This window comes from Gymnoscopelus braueri (genome assembly GCF_963280865.1).
Source record: "Gymnoscopelus braueri genome assembly, chromosome: 17".
Taxonomy (NCBI): Eukaryota; Metazoa; Chordata; class Actinopteri; order Myctophiformes; family Myctophidae; genus Gymnoscopelus; species Gymnoscopelus braueri.
The window spans coordinates 43354170-43379449 of NC_137617.1; the positions used below are offsets into that span (position 1 = coordinate 43354170).

The 25280-nt window shown below is 43.2% G+C and overlaps 1 protein-coding gene across 1 annotated transcript in view; it reads right to left on the reverse strand.

Moving 5' to 3' along the window:
* Positions 1 to 449: 449 nt before the first annotated feature.
* Positions 450 to 25280, reverse strand: part of ttyh2 (tweety family member 2) — a 139381-nt gene continuing 114550 nt past the window's right edge. Inside the window, exons 7-14 of the mRNA XM_080455988.1 lie at positions 17842 to 17911; positions 17065 to 17120; positions 12053 to 12145; positions 10858 to 10950; positions 9669 to 9811; positions 8804 to 9001; positions 7488 to 7566; positions 450 to 1923 (exon numbers count right to left, since the gene is read on the reverse strand). Of these exons, the coding sequence (XP_080312114.1) occupies positions 1843 to 1923; positions 7488 to 7566; positions 8804 to 9001; positions 9669 to 9811; positions 10858 to 10950; positions 12053 to 12145; positions 17065 to 17120; positions 17842 to 17911 (813 nt within the window). The 3' untranslated portion in view covers positions 450 to 1842. The remainder of the gene's footprint in view (positions 1924 to 7487; positions 7567 to 8803; positions 9002 to 9668; positions 9812 to 10857; positions 10951 to 12052; positions 12146 to 17064; positions 17121 to 17841; positions 17912 to 25280) is intronic.

A 25280-nucleotide genomic window follows, 5' to 3' on the forward strand; every position in this document is an offset into this window, starting at 1 on the left:
CTTCAACGTTATTGTCACATCACAGGTTAGGTGTAAAGAAGGTGGTGAAATTATTATTCGTACAAGCTCCCATCATTGTCAATCTGTTGCTCTTCCTCTTGGACCTACTTGTGAATTATACCAGCGTCAGTTACCTTATGTGGACTATGTGGTCGACACGCACTGACACTTTGCACCGTAATCCCATGTACAATGCAGGTTTTTATTTCTGTACTGGCACCTTAACTAACGTCCATAACATATCATGTACAGTACATATCTGCCGCTATGCTCACGCACCTTTATGTCTTGCCTCATGTACTTACCACACCTTATGTCTTACCTCAGGTACTATGTGTAAATATGTAGATCATTTGTTTGTTTTTTATTGATCTCTCTTCCCCCTTGCCCCCCCCCCACCCCTTCTTCTTTTTCCCTTTCTCTTATGGAAATAACAATAAGATGGAGCTTGTAAAAAAACGAATTTCACCCACTGTTTTACACCTGTAAACCTGTGAAGTGACAATAAAGTTGTGATTCTGATGCTGAATCTGTAGAGTACGTTAACTAGCACAACTGTGGTTGTATAGTTGTTCTACCGTGACGCAGCCAACGCCGTTGCGTTGGGGCCCACTGTGCCATCGGTAAAATAATAATAATATACACTGTACATATAGAGATGCAGTTGACCGAATTCTTGGCAGAGCCCGGTGGCTGCTGCTGCCGTCCAACAGCACTGGTGGAGAGGGTGATAACGTGGAGGGAAGTCAGGAGAGGCGAAGGCATGCTGCGCAGTTTGAGCAGTTTTTTTGAGGGGAGTGTTCCGTCCTCAAATTTCCTTTCTGTCAAGTTCTGTCAATAAGCCCAAATCTCCCTATATACTATTCAAATAACGATAAATGTTTTGTGGCCATGCATTATGCAAGCAGAATGAATCTGCATTTGAAATATTCGTTTTTTATTTGAATATAAGCGTTGTGGGGGTTGTAAAACAAAGAGTTATATACTGATGTAATCAATTATAGAATGTGTGAAAACCAATCTTCAATCATTTTTGTTGTTTTGTTTTGTTTTGTTTTAACTATGTAATGGTAGAATTCCATTGTAGGCTATTATGTTTTAATTTGATTGTGAATTGTGAATTTTTGGACCCCAGGAAGGGGCCTTCACTGTGATAAACAACAATAAACTTCTTACGCTACTGGCCTACCAGTGCTCCTATCGAGACCCTGTGGTCGGCTAGGACACCTACTGGTCGACACGTGGTATTGCACGACGCTCAAAATGCAGTGTATCCTTCCTGTGTTATTGGGGCTCAGCAGTCGCAATTTCGGCGCTCGCATGTTCGGATCCCGGGTCCCGGGGCGGAAGTTACGGATTGCAGCTTTCTTAGCCAACTTCTCCAATGGAAAAGACTCGAGGCGGGCAGCAGAACTATTACCGACATGAAACACATGATATATTAAATGGAACGGTATACTACTACAGGTATGGTTCCATTCATTAGTCCTGAGACAGCACAGGATTGTGGGGGTCCTGGGGGTCCGTCCGCCGAGAGAGAGAGCGAGGGTCCGGCACATTACTGGAGCAGAGGGAAGACGACACAGCCTCCTAACCGCACTGGCTTAGTTGACATGTGACCTCACACACCAGAGGTTTTGCGGGAGACGGTAAAGCGGGGGCGTGTGCGTCCACACACACCCACACACTCTGTACAGTACGTTGTCCTGTGTGTGTGTGTGTGTGTGTGTGTGTGTGTGTGTGTGTGTGTGTGTGTGTGTGTGTGTGTGGTCATGTGGCGGCGAGTCCCCTCTCAGAGAGGGGGCGGAGGAGCGAGGAGGATGGATGTTGGTATAGGTTGGTCTATACCTGGAAGTCGTGTCCAAAGTGTCTGCTTTGTTCCTCGGTCATGGAGAGGTAGGTGGCTCTCATACTGGGGGAGTACTGTGGTGACAACGATGCAGACAGACAGACAGACAGACAGACACAATGCATTAAAGGCATGTCACACAATGGGAAGCCAGCTTTAAATAGCATGTCCTGATGGATAACGATTAAGCCAATTTGAATTGTTTTACTAAATTGATTTGTTCTAGTGCAGTGGTTCTGAAGCTTTTTAAATACAAAGACCCTCTTAACTCTGAGAGCGTACAAATGGAACCAAATGGACCCTTACGGGTCCATTTGGTTCCATTTGTCCGCTCTCAGAGTTACAGACCCCCTCAAGGAACCCTGAGGGTCCCAGGGCCCCACTTTGAGAACCGCTGTTCTAGTGGATATCTCCATTAAATCAATTGGTCCACGATATACTTTGTCATGTGACGAATAGCGGAAATAGGCCGACCCACAAGCTCGCAATGCATTTTTATGCAAAGGCTTTGTGAACATTTTGTAATACTTTCAAAATGTTTTCCATTTCAGCGAGTAGATCGGCCATTTTCGCCGTTAGTGAAACAAGATTCAAAATAAGATTAATGCCAGGTTGCAAGTGGTTAATTTATGTCTGTCAAACTGGCCCCGGACATAGATTATAAAAAACATTTAGGCAAATCTTTTCCAATTTACATAATCCCTTTAGCGATTATAACATTATAACACAGTACAGTTGGGGACAGGCAGACAGGATTGTGAGGTGAACTATTCACAGCGTTTCGCCCAGGCTATTCAAGACCAAAACATTGAGTGAATGATTTGATGCACGTCAAGTATGAAGGCATACAAAATGTTGTCTCTGTCGAGTGGAAACCTCATATGTCCAAAACTGTTACTTTTCAGGATTCAAATACAAAAATAGCAGATCCACAAGCTCAAAACGCGCCGCTTTGTGCCGCGTTTCCAGCTTAAAGGAGGAGTTCACCCAAAAAACAACTTATTTTCTATCAATTGCACACCCCATGAAGCCTTGAATTCATGGATATATTTTAGTTTTTGTGGCATTCCTAAGCCAATAATTTGATGACCGGGTGTGTATCCGGTAGGAGACACAAATAATCTACTTTGTGTCTCCTACCGGATACATTAGCCGGTAGGAGATGGGAATCAAATTATTGGCTTAGGAATGCTACAAAAACTAAAATAAATCCATGGATTCAAGGTCTGCAGATCTGCTATTTTTGATGCTTTTGTGTGACGCTGTAGTATCATCAAGTAGGGTGTTAATTTACTAAGAAAAACATTAAAATATGGAGATGAGAGGTTTCTGCAGACATGTTTTACTATAATTTGAGTTGGTCTTAAGGGAGTAGTTCACCCCAAAAAAATACTTATTTTCTATCAATTACACACCCCATGAAGCCTTGAATTCATGGAGATTTTTTAGTTTTTGTCGCATTCCGAAGCAAATAATTTGATGACGGTAGACTGACTCTCCTGACTGATGACACGTCATCAAATAATTGGCTCAAGAATGTGACAAACTAAAAAAAATCCATGGATTCGAGGCTTAATGGGGTGTAATTGATGGAAAATAAGTCATTTTTGGAGTGAAATGCTTCTTTAAATAGCCTTGGCCGAAACACCGTCCAAACTGTGAGGGTCACGGTGACATGATTCAGTCTGTTAGGAATCAAACATTAGACTGTGTGCGGCATAACCAGGACAACAGGGATTCTATAGCACTGACTGCAAGGCCTGGCGTCTAGCGCCACCCAGTGGCCGTACAAGCTATAGAATCGGATGTGGATTTTTTTGGTGGTGGACTGCATGCATGGATAAGAGCAGTGTGCGTGTGTGTGTGTGTGTGTGTGTGTGTGTGTGTGTGTGTGTGTGTGTGTGTGTGTGTGTGTGTGTGTGTGTGTGTGTGTGTCAAGGCCATTATAGTTATAGTTTATAGAAAAGCAAATGATAATGAAAACAAGGCTTTAAAGATGAAGAAAATTTCCATACTTTTAGTCTTTGTCAAAATTTCATACATGAGCCTAGTATTTTGGGTGGATATGAAATCTATCTTCAAATGTTATTTGTGCCAGTTTTAACCACATTTTGGTTAAGTTTTTTTTGACCTTTTAAAGCTCACCCCTGACAAATAAATAAATAAAATAAAACTAACAATTCAACTAATACATAATTTTCACAAAATAAAATACAAATAATTAAAATAAACAAGCAATCCCACTTTAAATACTATCACTAACCACCTTGGTGAGTGCGTGTGCGTGTGTGCGTGTGCGTGTGCGTGTGTGTGTGTGTGTGTGTGTGTGGTGGGTCCACGGACAGCTCTACCAACCTCTCAACACTAGAGGGAGACAACCTCCCTACTAAGTCAGACAAAGTGGAACGAGGGCAAACAAAAATAACTTTTAAAAAGCCATGCAGAACAGGAAGACATCAGAAGAAATGGGAGCCAGTAGGAGGAAAAGATCAAAGCAGGAATAAGGAGGAAGAGATGCAACAGAGGAAAGAACAAGGAAGGTTTTTTAGAGTTGGGAGGGTAGACTTACTCGGTCTCTATATTGCTGAGAGCATACCTCCAAAAGTTGATTTAAAAATAAAAAGAGAGGAAAGTGTAGAAATGAAAGATACAAACGCACATAGAAACAACAAACAAACAAACAAAATATATAAAAGAAACTGTTAGCTGAAACGTATGGTGCGCTGGTTGTAGTTAAGCGAGATAATGGGTGGTGGGTTAGATTTACAGTATATACTGATGGGGATTTGGGTGGCAATAATAATAATAATGCCTGAATTATAGTCGATTGTGCATTGTGTCGTGCACCTCAAATAGCAGATTTACAAGTTCACAATGCATCGCAATGTCTTATGAGCATGTAGATACAATAGTCAGGGGATATTAGCAGAAAGATTTCCAATCTTCCAAAGATCTTCACCAATGTGTTTGTAAAGGTGTCTAGTAACACATCTCACAAAGACTGAAATTCAGTTTCCCTAGGAGAATTTTTGACAGCTGCTGAAAGTTGGGGTACCCACCATTTCCCTGCATTTCCATGCAGGGCAAAAAAAAATCTAATTTAATTCTGTTTTAAGTAGCATGTGAGGGGTCAAACTAGGGTGTTTTTATGATTCTGGATCCATTGCAAGCATTTGTTTTGCACCAAAACCACTCCTTGGGCTAAAAACGGCCATAGCTATCCTTGTCCAGGTATACTTTTTGTGTAAAAAGCCCATTGAGATTGGGCTGTTTTTAGCCCAAGGAGTGGTTTTGGTGCAAAACAAATGCTTGCAATGGATTCAGAATCATAAAAACACCCTAGTTTGACCCCTCACATGCTACTTAAAACAGAATTAAAATTAGATTTTTTTTTAACCAAGGTTATGGTGGGTACCCCAACTTTTTTTGGGGGATGTCACTACCCCTTTAAGGAGCTGTCAAAAATTCTCCTAGGGAAACTGCATTTCAGTCTTTGTGAGATGTGTTACTAGACACCTTTACAAACACATTTGTGAAGATTTTTTTTGGTAAGGAATTTATTCCAAGATTGGAAAATGTTCTGCTAATATCCCCTGACTACAAGTACAAATTAGGCATTTTGTCTTTAACGATTGCAAGTGTTTCGAGTTAATAACGTTATGGTTTCCACGTTTGGACGTACAGTACTAGCCAGTGTTGCCAGGTCTGCATATTATAATTTTCTCCCAAGATTGTATTTGAAAATAGCAGATCTACGCATTGCGACACGTTGTGAGCTTGTAGATCTGCTATTTTCAAATAGCTGATGTATGTTTAAAGTGCTCATGTGGCCCATATGGTCGCTTCTTTTGGGCTTGTTTTCCTAGACCTGGTTGCTTGTTTCTCTCAGAGAATCGGGCAACACTGGTACTAGCATGGCCTACTGGCAGCGTGCGCGAGGAAATTGGTGCGGAGCTGTCCAGCAGTTGGTGGGGTCTGGCTAAATTATTGATAGTTTGGAACCAAAATGACCCTTGCGGGTCTGTAATCAATTTGCGGTAGCCTATATGTGCCCAAATGCATATCAAACTGGGGGTCCTTGAAATTAAAACGGTTGAGAATCATTGCGGCGATTCTGTGACGCTAAACAGAACCACGCCATAAAAAAGGAAGTTGCTTGCTAAGGGCATAACGGTTGGCATTTAATGGGCAACGTGCAGAGATCTTAAATGCCAAAGGTTTCCTCTCAATGGAGAGACAGTGACTCTCAGAGACAGTGATCTAAAATAGATACATCTGTGACTGTATAGGGTCTTTATGTGCCTACTGCATACTCCATCCCATACTACTAAAGTGCTTTGGACAGTTTGACCCCAATGACGAATGAATAAAGCGACCATACAAGTGTTCCATTGACATGAGGGAAGAAGATGGGCCCGCAAATAGCAGATCTACAAGCTCACGACACGACATGCTGCAACGTGTTGTGAGCTTGTACATCTGCTATGTTCGGTGCACCACACCAGTTCAAGGGTTTTGGTGCCAACTCCTCCATCATCTGCTCATGGGAGACTATACCATTTCTGTCGATGTTTAAATATTAAATATGTTACTTCTGGCTCCGCTCTTCTCGCTTTGGTAAATCTGCCTCCATGTGCGTAACGGAGGACAGAATAAAAGGCACTAGACGAAGGGCAATGAAGCATTGCACCAAAAATAGAGATGGAAGAGGAATAACAGGTGGTTTTAGTGTTATTTAAAAGTGCATGAAACCCTCGGCTTGTTTTGTAGTTTCATTTTCAGTTCAGGTTTAAAAACTACAGCAAATTAAAAACAATGAATAATGGGTGTGTTAGCTGTAGGTGTGCCTGGAGCAATGGGTGTGCCAACGTGCAAACATAGAAGTGGTGAACATTATAACCAATGCTTGCAAACGGACATAACTAAATCTAACAAACCCATAGCTTAGCTAACAGCTGTGTACTGCAAGGTCAGCCATATGCAGCCTGCCATGTTTTTTTGTAGTTTTTAACCTGAACTGGAAAACAAAACTACAAAATCAGCCTCGAGTTTCACCACCTTTAACTAGCCAGTGTTAACATCGCTGACGTAAACAACACGCAAACCGCCAAAGACTGAACTGTGTCCCTTCTAGTCACAGGTTGACCTGCTTTCTGTGTGACAGATGATTTTCACAAAACATGACTTCATGATAAGCATAAACAAAAACCGTAATGACAAAAACAAAACAAAATAGAACACTATAGGGCAGGGGTCTTCAACGTTTTTTTCAGGGGTTTTTTTCTGGCCAAGAACTCCTTAGATGAGAGACAGATGTGTATTTTCAGACATTTAGCCACTTAAACCCTCAATACTTAGTAAACTCGACCTTTGGCTCTGTACTTGGTCTGATTTTTCCCCTCTACACACCAAATCTCTTCGCCGTTTCAATTTGGACCTCTCTAGTAACCCCCTCCAGTAACTCTGGGGACCACCTAGGCCTAGGGGTCCCGGATCCCCCGTTGAAGACCCCATGCTGTAGGGTTAACAAGCTAATTGTGTTAGTTGGTTCCTGTGCTCTTCAAGACTAAGAGCTGATTGGTTAAGCCAGAGGGAAGTGACTCTATATGAAGGGGCGGGACTCTGGGACCCAACGCACCGAAGGAGGCGGCGAACCTCGTCCAATCAGAGGGACGTTCTCGTACCGCGGATTCCCACCAAACAGAGCGGTCTGGTTCCTGAGAGAGAGAGAGAGAGAGAGAGACAGAGACAGAAAGAGAGAGACAGATAGACAAACAGACAGACAGACAGACAGACAGACAGACAGACAGACAGACAGACAGACAGACAGACAGACAGACAGACAGACAGACAGACAGACAGACAGACAGACATATTGGGAATCTATTAGATAGATAAGCCTACTGTTTTTCAACACACACCTTGAGTTTGTAGATCTGCTATTTTCAAACATTTAGAAAAACCTTGAAATAGTGAATTTTTGAACAATTTCAAAACAATCTAACACCACAAATCTTCTCTTGTTCACTATGTGTACTTTTCTTTTCTATTTTTTTTTACCACCAATCAAAAATAGCAACTCACAGCGAGAGCGTGTAGATCAGCTGCTTTTGCTATTCTTGAAAATTTCGGACAATTTTGAAAACATAAAATAGGGCTTACGTGATGAAAACCAGGAAAAGACAAACAGAAAGCAATTTCATATCACAATATTACGATATCCAGACGATAGCTAGTCTCATATGATGATATGTACAGAATATTGATACATTGCCCAGCCCTAGTGTATCATTTTATTATGGAGGCAGTGGTGGAAAGTAACATTTACTCAAGTTCTGTACTTAAGTACAATTTTGAGGTACTTCACTTCACTGGAGTATTTCCATTTTTCAATACTTGTACTGAAAGGGTATTAATACTTTTTACTTAAAGAGGTGGTGCCATAGTTTTGCACTTTTTCTGTTTTTCATGTGTCTATGAGGTTGATAGAACTTCATTAAGCCCCCTGGTGGTGTTTTTATGGTGTTTTATGTCTTCTCTGACTATTTTGAGTTTCTACCTGGAGGCTGAAACCTTGAGGGTCAAACGTGCCAATAGAAAAACAGCACTTTAATGACAGTAAAATGATACCCTCCCCCTCATTATCATAACACAACAGGTGTGGGCATGAGGAGGAGGAGGGACAAGGACAGGTGGGTGGTGCTAAGGTGGTGGAGGAGGTGCTAAGGTGAGAACTGGAGGCATGTCCACATAAAAACATAATTTTAACACTTTCTGTACACTTTTTTGAAAAAAGTCTTCCTCCTAGTATAACCATAATACCTGATGATTATGTTTTAGGGGGGGGGGGGATCACTGAAAATCACGGCACCCCGTCTTTAAGTAACAAAATGTGAGTACTCCATCACTGTATGGAGGCTCTCTCTCTCTCTCTCTCTCTCTCTCTCCACTCACATGTACTCCGACACCGGGGCGTTGGAGACGGTGGGGGCGGGGGGGTGCAGGCTGCTCTGGCTGTCCCCCATGCTGCTGGTGTAAGAGCAGAAGCTGTGCACGTTGGGGTGACCGGCGTTCTGGGACGCTATCCTCCGACTGCTGCTGGCCCGCGGGTTGAACGGGTCCTCCTCATCGATGTCGTCGTAGTCTCGCTCCCTGGAGGAGGGGAGGAGAGAGAGAGAGGGAGAGAGTGAGAGAGAGAGAGAGAGAGAGAGTGAGAGAGTGAGAGAGTGAGAGAGAGAGATAGAGAGAGACCTTGAGAGCTTAAAGCTCTCAAATCCAGAACTTACTGGAATGAATAAAACATTTTAATATAAAAGGTATTAAAAATATAAAACATTATTTGGTTTTAGGACCCCTGATAAAGGCTGCTTGAGGTCAAAACATGTTGGCGTTTCCGTTGTTATAATAAAGGCTTTTTTCTTTCCCCTCTGTTATTCTCTCATGTTTTATCCCATTTAATCCAGGAGCACTTCTGGTACTTTTAACTACTTTTAACCACTCGTTTCTCCTGTGAGCACCATAATGTTATTCTAGCTATATTGTAATGTCACCCAACAGATTAGGTGAGGCTGCAGGGAGAGAGGTCAGGGAAAGGGAGGTTTGAGGACGTTACCGCGTCCAGCATGGCACGCGGAGGGTTAGTCTCTCGAGACAGACTGTTGGCATTTTCATTTTTTTTTTTACATTGTAACACATTGTAACGGGGTTGTAACACATTGTAACGGGGTTGTAACGGGGGTTAAACTCCCACGTTCTCGGCTGAAGATTGTGGAATAGATGTCTAGCTTGACACACTACAGTAGCGGAGGGGGTAACCCACCTGCATGCGATCTGTCTCCATGCGCGGGGGATGGCACACAGCATGACGCAGAAAGCGCAGGCGGCCAGCGTGGAGAACACACACAGGTAGAGCAGACCCTCCACGCCATCGTAGCACACGCCCACCAGGGCGTCCAGGTATTCCTAGAGAGAGAGAGGACACAGGACGCAGACTCGCCGTGAGCACAAGTAAACGCACGCACACGCATTATCCATGGCATCGCATATACACACAAACAAACACACACACACATAAAACACATAAACGGATCACACACAAACGGATCACCCACATGCGCGCACACACACACACACGTGTAACATTTAAAGAATCATACCACACTGTTACATACAATAACCACACAGTTTACATAAACCCCCAAATTGCTTTTTTTTTTTGTCCATGTTCATTACACAATGTACCAAGAAAAAATATCACCTTAAACCCCCTCCTAAAGTTAAAATTGAAGAACTTAAAAAAAAGATTTATTAAAATCCTGCTCAATGCTGCATTATAGTGACTAGACCATACCCGGTGAAGTGCGCAGGCGAAAGTATTTGCAAGCGTGGTCTACATGGTACCCCTTTTTCTCCCCAATTTAGTCATTATGCCAATTCCTCCCTACACACATTTCTGTGTTGTCACTGCTGTTGTATCCTACTGGCTCACCTACCAGTGAGGAGCCCCCACCAGGAGGATGTACCTCCCGCCCAAAAACCCTGCTGACAGGTGCCGCCCCAGCCCGTAGGATTACGTACAGTGACAGGTATCACCCTCACCGCCCGGCTTCCCTCCCCCGAACACGGGCCAATGGTGTTCACATAGACACCTGACAAAGCCGGATGCACCACGGTGAATTTGAACCCACAACCTCCGTGGTGGTGGGCAGGGACTTTACCACTGCGCCACCTGAGCGCCCTTACTTATCGTACTTAGTTTTGAACCTGAACCGGAAAACAAACAAATCAGCCTACGATTCCAGTCCAGTCCTGCCCAGCTTGTGCCTATAGCACACTGTGCTGTCCTCCACTCCTCCAGTTGGACACATGTGGGCCGGCTCCAGATTCTGGAGACCTGCCTGTGTCCTGCGTGACAGGCCCAGCATGTGTCTCTCCTGCTGACCTAGTTGTACAGTACTTCTGCTGCTGCATGCTGTTGTTTGGCGGTCATTAGGATGCAGTGAACCAACCTTGTTGAGTCCTCTGCAGTCCAGCAGAGCGGTCAGCTGGTGCAGGCTGGCCTCCGACGAGTTCAGCACGTTCTGGATGCCCAGCAGGTCTCTCTGTAGGCGAGATCACAGCCACATCACATGGTGAGCGGGTGTTATTCAACCCACAACACAAATACGATAGTTAGTCAGTCAGTCAGTCAGTCAAATAAATCCTGAGTGTTTAAGTGTAAAAATGAACCCTTAGGGAGTCCATTCTTACAGTCTCAGAGTTGTATTATCGCTCAGTATTTCACTGTGTACGATGACCACGGGTAGAACTGCATGTCAATAGTTTAGGGCCCTGGTTTCTCAATCTCTTTGATGTCAAGGAACCCCTGTTTGATATGCATTAGGCCACGTACCGGCGTACCCCATTCCATATGATTGTTTCCCATCTATGAGACCCCGATGTACACCGTAAAATCCACAGTGTTTATCCACAAGTTTCCTAGGGGATGGTGGGCATCACTTCCTGTCCATTTGATCCCTGATACCTGATCAAATCGACAGGAAGTGATGCCCACCATGCCCTAGGAAACTTGTGGATAGGGCATAGCGGTGGCGGCCATTTTGTGGTTCCACAGATAGAAAGCCCATGATTTTTGTCCATAGAAATTTCAGAAAATATTTATATTAATTATTTTAAGCCTGGAAAAAATATCAGAATATTTCATTATATCATATACTATACTATTTAATTAATACCCTTTTTTCAGTTTACAAATAGTTTTTTACACAGAATCAAATGTTTTATGGATGGCTTGGTTCCAGGTGGAAGTCATTGGGTTGCTAACTATCAATCATTTAGCTGGCGGCCGCCTGAAACTCCCACAAGGAACTCCCATGTTGAGAGCGAGGGGTTTAGGGAATGGTAGCTGGCATGACATTAAGGAAGGTACACGCACAATGTCACTGAACATAATCTTCAAAGGAAGTTATATAACAGGACATCTCAGTGCGTGTGTGTGTGTGTGTGTGTGTGTGTGTGTGTGTGTGTGTGTGTGTGTGTGTGTGTGTGTGTGTGTGTGCAGTCGCGTCAGTTCAGCAAAAGCTAAGGTATGGCAAGGTTAGGGTTGCCAACTCCCAGAGATTAAAATAAGGGACGCGCAGATTTTTTTTTTTTTTTTTTGGGGGTGTGTGTGTGTGTGTGTGTGTGTGCGTGTGCGTGCGTTACCTCTGCCGTAGGGAACAAAGGCACGGCGAACTGCAGCAGACCTTGTATTTGGATCTGCATTGTGGTCAGAGATCTCTGGAAGATGGTCAGCGACTAGAAACACAAAAAAAATAACAGTTTTGATCAAAAACATTCCTGTTATTAACCACTTAAACCATATATACTTACTTAATAAATATAATAATGTCTCCACTAAATCTGTTCTCCAAAAATAGCCGATCTACGATCTGTAGAGCGGCCCTTTTTTGGCGCTTGTTTCCCCCAGAATAGGGATTCTGGGTTCAAGTGGTTTACTGTTGACTTGTGAGAATAAAGAAAAAGGCAGCACACTCATGCAGGATTCATTTGGAAACCAACGTTTCGACCACACAAGGTCTTCTTCAGGGAATGTTGACTTGTGAAATGGTATGCCTTTTAATATTTTGTCATTACAAATGACCTCAATTCAAAACACATTTTGAAACCTCAGCCAGTTTTGTGATGAAAAATGAAAGGCAGGGATCAGGATGGATATAAGCTCAGTAATGTTAAGTTACTTGGTGTTACTACAAACTTTTCTTTTACCTTTTGAAAAGAAAAGTTTTAGACACGTTGTGAGATTGGTTTTCTCCAAACACAGATGTTATCAAATGTAAGTCAATATCATGACAGAATCGCCAGGGTGGTTTGTTTATTTTCGGAACACGGTTCTTATATGACACAATCTAATATTCCCCTATGGGAATACCATTACAAAAAATAACTCTGTGACCCAGGGGTAGTGGGAGTGACGTAAGGACTTCAGTAGCCTACTCTAGTCTAAGGTCACCAGGGATACAGTCTTTCAAGTTTAGGTTTGACCAGCAGGGGGCAGAATAAGCCCTGTCAACAGAACATAATCAGCTTTATTGTCACATCACAGGTTTACAGAAGTAAAAAAGTGGGTGAAATTAGTTTTTGTGTATAGTTCCCATCGTTATTTCCATAGAAAAAAAAGAAAGGGAAGAAGAAGAGGCGGGGGGCAAGGGGAAAGGAGATCAAACAAGAGAACAAAAAAACAAAACAAGTTATCTACACACTGGAATGGAAGAAACAGATCCTTTTATAATGAACACCTGAAACCAGGCACAGAAATGACTTTAACCTACGCATCTCTGAAATAGAACTGTTGCCAGAATCCCCCCACTGTGAGGAAAGTAACTTTTGTACATTTACTCAAGTGCTGCACTTAAGTACAATGTTGAGGTGCTTTTTACTTTACTTTATATTTTTCATTACTAGAATTCTACTCCACTACATTTTAAGAGGCATATATTGTACTTTTTACTCCAGTACAATTATTTGGAAACTTAAGTAACTAGTTACTTTGCAGATTTAGATTATTGGCGTTTTATTTGTTCATTATATGTGTAGTGAAGTGCAGTGAGCTGGGATTGAACCCGAGGCTCCCACTCGCCAGTCCGACGTGTTACCAGTCATGCCAATAGGGCTGAGCCCGATTGGCAGGTCTTTTGCACGCCCGTTCTGGCTACTATGACTGTGGGGGCTACAATCACTCCCCTGATCTTTGGAGCGCGTCCTCGCGCTTCGCACTTCACGCCGCGGACCACCGTACACGACGTCCCTCATGTTCCTCACGCAAGGATATTACGCTCCTCGTCCTGCCGACTACGCCAGATTGTAGTGAAGTGCAGTGAGCTGGGATTGAACCCGAGGCTCCCACTCGCCAGTCCGACGTGTTACCAGTCATGCCAATAGGGCTGAGCCCGATTGGCAGGTCTTTTGCACGCCCGTTCTGGCTACTATGACTGTGGGGGCTACATATGGAATACCCTACCAAAAGGAGTAAAGGAGTAAAACCCTACTCACTTTCAAAACTGCCCTAAAGATACACCTTCAGGAGGCTGCAATTCGAAAATGGCCCCTGTCCAAGTCTTAACCTACCCCTACCCCCTTTTTCTTTTTCTTCTCTTGTACATATTTTTCACTCTTCATACCAGTATATATCTGTCTGTCTCTTACATGTCATCATGATTTGTGTGCATGGGGATCTCATTTTAAACAAGTCTTCCAGTTTAGTAGACCTTGTATTGTGAATACTTCCATGTACTGATGTTCTCATGTCTTACTAAATAAAGTACATCAATCAATCAATCAATCAATCAATCATTGCTGTTCTACATACTTGCCAACCAGGTGAAGAAATCACAGACTGAGGCTTTAACATTTGCTTTTTTATGAAATAGCCGAGACCATTGGGGGTTTTATGGAAAATGCTTCTAAACATACTGCTAGTTGGACCACTGCTCTAATGTTTAAAATAAAATACACAAAATAGCCTATCTACAAGCTCTCAATGCGTCGCAGACACATTGAGAGCTTTGTAGATCGGCTATTTTCGCTGACCAACATTGCTTCCATAGAAGACATGCTGGCTTCTATGGGCTTAATCCATGGACTACTTCTTCCACCACTGGAGACACGACTAGAGGAAATCCTCCCCAGAGTGGAGGCTTATTCTCAACCTCCATAAATGTGATTAACTTTCCTCTCTCATGTGAAAACGTTTCTTTATGCCGTTTGCCTTCTTCGGCAGCAACGGCCAAGAAAACAAAACAATGGAGCCTCACTCTGCTGATCAGCTTTGTGTGCAATCAGATCAGAACTGGCTTTCACTGCAGCCAGGGAGAAGACATAGAGACCAGAGAGAGACATGAGATGGAAAATTAAAAGAGCAATGAGACAGAGAGAGAGAGGTGGGGGGAGAGAGTGAGAGAGAGAGAGAGAGAGAGAGAGAGAGAGAGAGAGAGAGAGAGAGAGAGAGAGAGAGAGAGAGAGAGAGAGGGGGGGGGGGTGGGGGGACAGAGTGAGAGGGAGAGTGAGAGAGAAAGAGAGAGAGGGGGGGAGAGAGGGGGGGAGAGAGAGGGGCAGGGAGAGAGAGAGAGACGGAGAGACAGACAGACAGACACAGAGAGAGAGTGAGTGTGAGAGAGGAAGAGAGAAAGAGAGACAAAGTGAGTGAGTGAGTGAGTGAGAGAGAGAGAGGGGGAGAGAGGGCTGTCACGTTTACACCATTTTAGTTGACGATTAATTTACCACACAAATAATTGCGATTAACGATTAAATTGTGTTCTTGGCATTGAACATTGGAATATATGAATACACATTTAATTTCTGTTTGCCTTTGAGGCTTGGGATCAACAATTGCACAGGGCCGATATGACAAATGATTTAAATATACAAATACATTACTGACATATCTGATTATTTTAAACTACTCAAAAACATGTAAAACATGTGCAGAAATAGCTGATCTACAAGCTTACAACACGTCACCAACATGGAAACGATTATGACAACGTAATTGCGATTATCTTAAATAATTGACATTAGACGATTATGTAATACTTTTGACAGACCTAGAAATGACATGGAAAATGAAAAGAGCAATGGAGAGAGAGAGAGAGAGAGAGAGAGAGAGAGAGAGAGAGAGAGAGAGAGAGAGAGAGAGGAGGGGAGAGAGCAGGGCAGAATGTACAACTTGAATACAAGGTCACGGACGGTGCAGATACAAGATACTCTTTTGGTGATGTGATTTAAATAGACCATAATACGGTTGAGGTGTGTGTGTGTGTGTGTGTGTGTGTGTGTGTGTGTGTGTGTGTGTGTGTGTGTGTGTGTGTGTGTGTGTGTGTAAAGTAACTAAGTAAATGTACTGAAGTACTTTACTTAAGAACAATTTTGAGGTATTTTTGGAGCATTTCCAGTTTTCAATATTACTCCACTACATCTCAGAAACAAATATTGTACTTTTACTCCACTATAATTATTTGAAAACTTGAGTTACTAGTTACTTTGTAGATTTGGATTATTATTACAAAACATACATTAACCACTTCAGCCCTATTGCCCAACTAACCTAATCTACAAGCTCAACGTGTCGCATTGTCGACGCATTGTGAGCTTATAGATCAGCTATTTTCAAAGGCTTTTAATACATTTGGAAACTTGTGAAATGGGGACAATCTGTATAGAGAGTACTTTTTACGTTTAGTACTTGCCAATATTGTTGTACTTTTACTCAAGTTAAATGTTGAATATCGGACTTGTACTTGAAACAGAGTATTTCTACATTGCCGTATTGATATTTTTACTTGTAAAAAACGTGAGTAAAATGTGTGTAAAATGTGCGCGTGTGTGCGTGCGTCTGTCTGTTTGTCCCTTCTGTCTGACCATTAGTACGCATGCATGCTCCTGTCCTAGTTGGCCTGCGTACGAACTTCCACCCTTTGAGTCTGTTGAGGACTGCTGACTGGGTGATAGTCGTCTGCCCCTGTGTGCCTCTGTGCTCTGGAGGGGGGGGCGGGGGGGGGCTAACACGTAATGACTTCTGAGATCCACTGATCCAGGGCCAGCAGGAAATGTCCTTTTCTCACACACACTCGTGTCCTGACCTGAAAACTCCCTCTTGCGGTCTCTGAGGAACGACCTTGAACAACCTCAGAGCAGAGAGAAAGAGGACACAGGGAGGGAGGGAGGGAGGGAGAGAGAGAGAGGGAATGCAAGAAAGAAAGAAGCAAAACATATAGAAACAAAGAAAGCAAGATAGCTAGCAAGTAATTAAAAAAAAGAAAGAAAGACAAACACAAACAAACAAACGAAAAACTGCAAGCAAAAAGACAGATGTAAATGCAAGATATAAAGAACCTAATAAAAAAAGAATATTAGTGAAAGATGCAGAGATTGCAGCTGCTGTTGAACGGAACTCAACCCGTTCACCTCGACCGCATGGCTTTCATCTGATCTGTGCACGTTTTGTTCTGCACACAGTGGCACGACCGCTGCTGCTGCCGCGCACCGTAAGTAAGTAGCTTTTACTGTCACATGAGTCCTGGGAGTTTATTACACTGTTCACACACTCCGACAGGGAGGGAGGGAGGGAGAGAGAGAGAGAGAGAGAGAGAGAGAGAGATGTATGAGGTCAAACAAAGCGTTCCAGCAGAGTGTATTAGGAAGGTTGTGGGGCTCAGTACCTGCTGGAACGGGTTGGTACGGGTCTGGTTGCAGTACAGGTAGTAATGGACGATGTCTGTGGACGAAACACACACACACACGCGTTAACCTGTGAGTACATAAATATTTTAGGACACCAATTTTATGAAAGCCTTTCATACCTTTTTTGGGCTCAGCTCTAATCCTAACCCTGAAGCCTGAGTTATATTCTGCTGTGTCACCAAAAATAGACGATCTAGAAGCTGCGTCGCAGCGTGACAATGATGTACATGCCCATGAGGTAGATTGGATATTTTCGGTGCGTGACATCAGCGTGCAAATATAAGTATAAATAACCTAACCTCTAAATGCCTGTTTGTAACCTCAACCTGAACCTTTTCCTGATTGTAGGCTAAGTCTAATTCTAAACAACCATTGCTATAGTGAGGACCAGGAAAGAAATGCTGCTCACAATGTCTATTTCTCAAATTCTACTATACTTGTGGGGACATTTGGCGCTCACAAGTATAGTTATGCACACACACACACACACACACACACACACACACACACACACACACACACACACACACACACACACACACACACACACACACACACACACACACACACACACACACACACACACACACACACACACACACACACACACACACACACACACACCTGGTGAGACCATCATTTTCACGTAAAAAAGGAATTCAATTAGTATGTCTGGTCCAGAGGTGAACTCCCTGGTCGTTACGGAGTGCATTAAAGATCCATTAAGAGACACCATCGTTCACGCTCCCACTCACCCGCGCTAACGATATCCCTCGTCCGGCTCATCAGGAACTTGTCGGGGGCCACGCAGAAATCGCTGGTGCCCTATAATCATAAAAAGGAAAAATATGATTTATTAAATGCAGAGACAGGACAGGGAGGGCAGAGGGGAAGGGGTAGTAGGACCTACAGGTCAGTGATGGATACCTGAACGTGTCTAATGACTTGGGTCTGAGAAAATTAATGGGCCTGAGATTACCAAACCCATTAGACCTGAGGCCACTTTTAAATCAGTGGTTCTCAAACTCTTTCGTGCCAAGGACCCCGCAAAATGATATGTTTTTGGTCACGGACCCCCCCATCTGAAAGCACTTTGTGCTAGGGATCCCCCAAGAAGAGAGTCAAGACAACAGGAACATCCCAACCATTTCCTTTAGTTTATTTGTTTTTCCAGTCATTCTTTTTCACCTAGTAATATAGTAGTTTAGTTAGTTTTGACGGTCATATTTGTTAAAATGTTTATTTGTCAAAACAGCAACAAGCAACTCCCAAATGGGGGATGGGCATGCCTGGGTATGTTGTCTGTGGAACAAACAACTCCATTCCCGTGATACGGTAATTTGACTTAAAATGTCTTTAGATGTGGAAAAGAATAATAATATTTTTTCAAAGAAAACATGTTTCTGAACATGTGCTATGAGTTTGAAATTGTAATAACCGTGACTCTTTATTTAATTTAAAATAAGCAGAAAAACGGACCCATTAATGGGAACAATTTCCCCCGACGACAACAGGGCCAATTGTTATATTACGCTCATCCTGTTTGAAGTTCAATTGTGGCTTTTATGTTTGAGATTAAATCAAACAAACATCACCAGCAGTTCAAAGACTGTTACGGTTATTAAGTTACAATTTTAGCCATAATTGAGCAAGTATTTTACTTAGTAATCGAGTAACAGACAAAAATGGGGGGGAACAACCCAGCCTGAAACCGTGAAAAAAAAGCATATTATAATGCACACTCGTCGCATTACTTTTTTGCTGTCAACTTGTATATCAGTGGTTCTCAAAGTGGGGTCTGGGGACCCCTAGGGCATTGGTTCTCAAAGTGGGGTCCGGGGACCCCCAGGGGTCCTTGGGGGGGTACCAGGGAGTCCCCAGCTAAATTAGTTAATATGGCGTCACAATTATTTTAACCACTTTAACAATTCAAAAATAGCAGACATACAAGCTCATAGCACGGCACCGAGTGCCGCGCTATGAGCTTGTAGATCTGCAATTTTTTGAAACATTCCTGGCACAAAATATTTTTTTGAGATGGGGACCAAATACATATCATTTTGGAGGTCCTTGACATGAAAAAGTTTGAGAACCACTGCGGGTGGGTCCCTGATAAATCATTGATAGCTACTGTAGGCAAACAAAATGGACCCTTACGGGTCTATAACTCTGAGAGCGTACAAATGGAACCAAACGGACCAAATGGACTCTCAGAGTTATCAGGGGTGGGGGGAGGGAGAGGAGTGGGGGTCGGTGCTCTGTGGCCTAATGCATACCAAACTGGGGATCCTTGAAATTGAAAACAAATAAAAGTTTGAAAACCACTGGCCTAGATAACATCCACTCTGTTGTTCAGTGTGGGTTTTTTCCGAGCAGAACTTCCCTCCGCTGTCACGTCGCCAGGCCACTGGAGTTCAGCGCAGTGTGACACTTTCCCAAGTAACACTAGACCTTGTGGCTTTTTTTCATTCAGTGTGTGTGAACACGGAGGAGGACAAAGTTTAGCAGGAGAAGAACGAAGGAGAAGCTCTTAATGCTTTTGTCCTTCACTAGACTTTTAAAAAGAAAAGACGTTAAGTGACTGGAGCCAGACAGATGTGACCCACTTCTCTATGAGCAGCACCACAGTTGTTAAGATGCAAGCAAGTCACACCTTAAGGGAGATAAGTGTGTGTGTGTGTGTGTGTGTGTGTGTGTGTGTTTGTGTGTGTGTGTGTGCGTGTGTGTGTGTGGTGGTCGGTCTATTTATAAGTCCACGGTTATCAGCAGTGGCATTTTACTGTGTGCGTGTGTGTCCGTGCGTACGTGTGTGTGTGCGTGTGTGTGTGTGTGTGTGTGTGTGTGTGTGTGTGTGTGTGTGTGTGTGTGTGCGTGTGTGTGTGTGCAGTGTGTGTCTGTGTGTGTGCATGCTTGCTCATGCTCGCTTGTCCGTGTGCGTCCTTGGCTGTGTGTATGCGTTTGTTTGTAAGTTTGTTCGTGCGCGAGTGCGCACGCAGTGTGTGTGTGTGTGTGTGTGTGTGTGTGTGTGTGTGTGTGTGTGTGTGTGTGTGTGTGTGTGTGTGTGTGTGTGTGTGTGTAGGCTGCTAGTCAGCTTAGCGCCTGGGTCCATAATGAACGAATGCATAATGAATGTGTCCTTTCTTTTCACTGAAACCCTTAATTACAGACGGGGAGTACAGAGAAGAAGAGTCTGAGCTGGCGGTCATTCTTCCCCCTGATGGCTTTTAACGCACAGGAACCCTGCTAACAAACTGCTTCCAGAAAGGACCCGCTGACCTGCCGGAGCTCACAACTCGCCATGGAACTAGGCTAGCCTTTTATGCTGTTTGCTTGGCTCATTACGTAGCTTCTACAGGAGGCTAAAGCCATCATTTTAACTGTACTGTACTCTGTAGTACAGTGTACTGTACTCTGTAGTACAGTATACAGTGTCACTTGGCAAAAACAACTGATCTGTCACGTCATATTGTGACCCGTTGTTACAGTAGCTTATGTAGATCAGTTTACAGTATATGCTTTGTTGTACTACAACACAGCAACAAAAACAAATGCTGATCTATAAGCTCACAACGGGTCACGATGCGACCCGTGGTGAGTTAGATCTGAAGATTTTGAGATTTTTTAAAACAGTTTCCCGTTTTCTGTTATTTATTTATTATTTCATTTGTTTAATTTCTTGAAAATGTTTGCCTGTAATGACATGCCCAAAATATCCATTTCAAAATCATCACCACCCAAGTCACAAACTGTTCAACCCCCTACAACGACCGCGGCCAGGCAAGGGGGCCTACCGCAGTATCAAGAGCAGCACCACCAGGTTCATGAACAGCTTCCACCCGGCTGCCGTCAGACTGCTGAACAAGGCATGAGCCTTGTTCAGCAGTCTGATGACAGGTGGTGCTGTAAGGTTGGTCTCAGACCTTTAAGGCAGGTACAGACTGCAGGACCTTTAAGTGGTCGGGGGGTCATCTGATCGTTAAGCATTACACACTGCAGGAGTTTATTTCTTGAAATCGGCTGTCATATATCGTTGTGGTTTTCACACTATAGATTGATCCCCGACCAGGGATTACACACTGTAGGATAGTTCACTAGGATGCTATCTCCAGAGTCAGACCCAATACATACATTTGTGTTTATTCCAATTCATTTTAATCGACGTATCCTGTGATATGCCCCTCGACCTCCCTCTCTCTCTCCCTCTCCCTCTCTCTCTCTCACTCTCTCTCACTCTCTCGCACGTCAAGTGCGCAGAAGCAGTCAGTGACAGAGTTGCCATGTCCGCTTATTATAAGCGAATTTCGGATTGTTTTTCTGTAAAGTTGCTTGAAAGTGTAGTTGCTTTTTTGGCCTTGTTTCCTAATGTTGTTTGAACCAGTTGTTCTCAAAAATGTTCATGGCAAGGACCCCCAAATTAATATTTGTCCGCAGAGGCGCAGACCTCCCCCTTCTGAAAATATGTTGTGCAATAGACCCCCATACAAGATCTGCGTGGATTTGGAAAATATTTCAATTCCCCCCCACCCCCACCCCCCCCCCCAAAAAATTATTCTTTAAAAATAGCCTATCTACAACGTGAGCTTGTAGATCGTCTATTTTCAAGTATCCAATGTATTTGTATATAGGCTTCATGCATAGTCGCTTGTTGGGCTTGTTTTCACAAACCTGGTTGCTTATTTCTCTCGCAAAATCTGGCAACACTCACAGACAAACACACACACACACACACACACACACACACACACACACACACACACACACACACATACATACAGATCGCTCGCTCTCTGTGTGTCTCTCTCTCTCTCTATCTCTGTGCAATAGTCTCAAATAAACAGCCCCCTTTGAGCATGCTCGCTCACTCTCATTCTGTTTTATAATAATGTTTAACTTAATACAGGACTGGACAGTAACTATGCGGGAGATCTGTTTGTTGTGGACCTTCCATAGCCACGGTGGCTGTAATGTGCTCTCATTGGCTGTGGCGCTGATCTCCTCGCAGACCCCTTTCATACTGTATGATACTGTGAGATGTCTAGTCGGCGACATAGCTGAATATCTAACATGGTAGTTATCTGAAAACGGTCGGAAAGCCGTCGCAGAGCGGATAATCGCGGCCATATCGTCTCGCGGAGCCTTTCACAAACAGCGAGCATTAGCTCGCCGATCAAAGGCCGATCTGTGTCAGATCGGGAGGTTTTGTCGGCGAGCGCCAAAACATTTCGGCGACAGCAATATCGGACCAAATCTCCTGCAGTGTGTACCTGCCCTTACTCTTCCTTGGGCCTACTTGTGGATTATACCAGTCAGTCTACCTTGTGTGGATTATGTGGTCGTTTATAAGTATATCATGCACAGTCTACATCAGCTGCTATGCTCACGCACCTAGGTACTATATGTAAATATGTAGATAATTTGTTTGTTTTGTTTGATTGATCGTCTTTTCCCCTTGCACCCCACCCCTTCTTCTTCCCTTTCTTTTTTTTCTAATAACACTACGATGGGAACTATGCACGAAAAACTTTTTTACTTCTATAAAACTGTGATGTGACAATAAAGCTGATTCTGAAGAATGGCAGGTTTTAAAGCGTTCAAGCTGCAGGCTATAATTTAAGCATTCATGTAATACACTTTGGAGGAGACCTTGAAAATCAATGTCATTATTCTTTCATTATTCTTAGTCAGATTTATTGATGCCAAACATTTTGTCTGGAACTGAGTGGCAAATGGATATGTGGCCATGATGAGTGATGGGGCTTTGAAAAGCATTTCCCTCTAATAGAGAAAGGAATAATAACAATGACATGATGAGGAGGCTGACAGTGACTCGCCTGAAGGAAACGAGGACAGTTCATCTCTGCTTCAGAAAAGCACAAAAGAATAGTTCTCACTGAAGAGAACAAAAAGGCTCTCCATCCATTCAGATTTCGAACTTGAAACTTTTTCAAAAGGCTTTTAAAGTAGCCGATCTACAAGCTCACAACACGAGTGTCCATGAGTGAGTTTAACCCAATGATACCTGGAACGCATCTGTGTCACTTTAGACTTCATTGGCTATTCAAAAATAGCAGATATACAAGCTCATAGCGCGGCACCGAGTGCCGCGCTATGAGCTTCTAGATCTGCTATTTTTGAAAAATCGTGAAAAAAATATTTTTTATATATTTTTCAGGAGTTAGGATTTAGAAAACATTTAAAGAATCGGACTCAGGCCTTAATGGGTTAAGTGATAGCACCCAGGCCCGCGGCGGGTGCTGCATACTGCACACAGAAAAATAAAAGGTGCCAACTGGCACCAAAACTGGTTCTTCAGAGTGATGTCATAGAATGACATTTTTTTGTTCCAGAAAGAACCTTTCAGACCATGTATTTGAATGGTTCTATAAAGAACCCAAACACCTTAAACCCTATAAACTCGGTAGTGTTGGGTGGGAGGAGTAGGACGGAGGCTCCTCGTCCTCCCGGTGGGGGTTCCTCACTGGCAGCTGAGCCAGTGGGATACAACAGCAGTGACAACACAGAGATGTGTGTGAGGAGGAATGAATTGGCATAACATCTACATTGGGGAGAAAAAGGGGTAAAAATAAAAACGTAACACAAATAAAAATAACAAGGGATACCGCCTTTAACGTCCGGCACGTTATTTTTATATCACTTCACACATTCAATCATAGCCTTGTAGTTTTCACGTTACTTCTTCCTCTAGTCTTGATCTGGAGTCCAACCCCATACAATCAACGTGATTGTGATGTATAGCCACGTAATTTGGTGACTTGTATAAGTGATGAGATTGGTTACAAACAAAAACTCTAACTTGCTTTTTACAGGATCGAGCCACAGACTAACTATTAGTGTTGATTAGTCTCGCTGTTGGGACCTCCAGTCCCCATAGAGGGCGAGACAATAATTACCCATCACTTTTATCCATATACAACTGTGTGGTGCTTAAAGTGGGGTCCTGGTGACCCCCAGGAGTCCTTGAGGGTGTTCCAGGGGGTCCCCAGAAAAATTGTTTAATATAGCATCAACCCACCATAACCCTATATAGGCTACATTGGCTATTTGAAAATAGCCAATCTACAGCTTTGTGTGATTTTATTTTTTTTAAATCTTGAAAGAAATGGGATATATACTTTAATATATTTTTTGAAACCTTTTAACAACACAAATCTTGTATGGGGGGTCCCCTTGCACAAAATGTTTTCAGATCGGGGTCCGGGGCCAAATATTTGGGTGCTGTACACAGTACTGTACGCACGCACGCACGCACGCACGCACGCACGCACGCACGCACGCACGCACGCACGCACACACACACACACACACACACACACACACACACACACACACACACACACACACACACACACACACACACACACACACACACACACACACACACACACACACACACACACACACACACACACACACACACACACACACACACACACACACACACACACACACACACACACACACACACCAATAAATAAGGTATGTTGCAGTGTTCTCATGCTGTGGCTCTGTGGCCAGCTGTTTCATATGCATGCATGGGCCCATTATCAAGCCATTTGAGACTGTGGCAGCATGTGCTGACAGGCCGGAACACCAGAGACCGACCGCTGGAGGTTTGGCCCAGCCAGACCAAAATAAGCGTCAACACAATAATGTGTTAGCAGGCAACAATGAATGAAGCATATTTTTGAAACGCACACAAATTATGTACAATTGAATCCAGCTGCAAGCTATGATAACATATTCCTTTCGTGTTCAAAATCCACATCGGTCAACGAGATCGATGTTTAAGGACATTTAACCTGGGCGTCCCTAACTTTGGGGATTTACATTTTTTTCATATTTCCACCCTCCCAAAAAGCCTAAATAGCAGATCTACAAGCTCACAACGCGTTGCTCCGCAAAGCGTTGTGAGCTTGGCTGAGGAAGGCTGGAGAAACTATTTGTCGTACAAATAATAACAATAATACATCACACTTAGCGCTTTTCTTAGTACTCAAAGTCGCTTTACAAAACAAATCAAAATAAACAACTTTATTAGGAGAGAAATTGTCAAAAGGCAAAAAAAAAATCGAAAAGAAAAACATTAAGCTAAGACTAAAAGGAAAAAAAGGGAGATTTGATTTGAGTTAGGCGGAGAAAGCGAGTCTGAAAAGATGGGTTTTGAGGGAGGCTT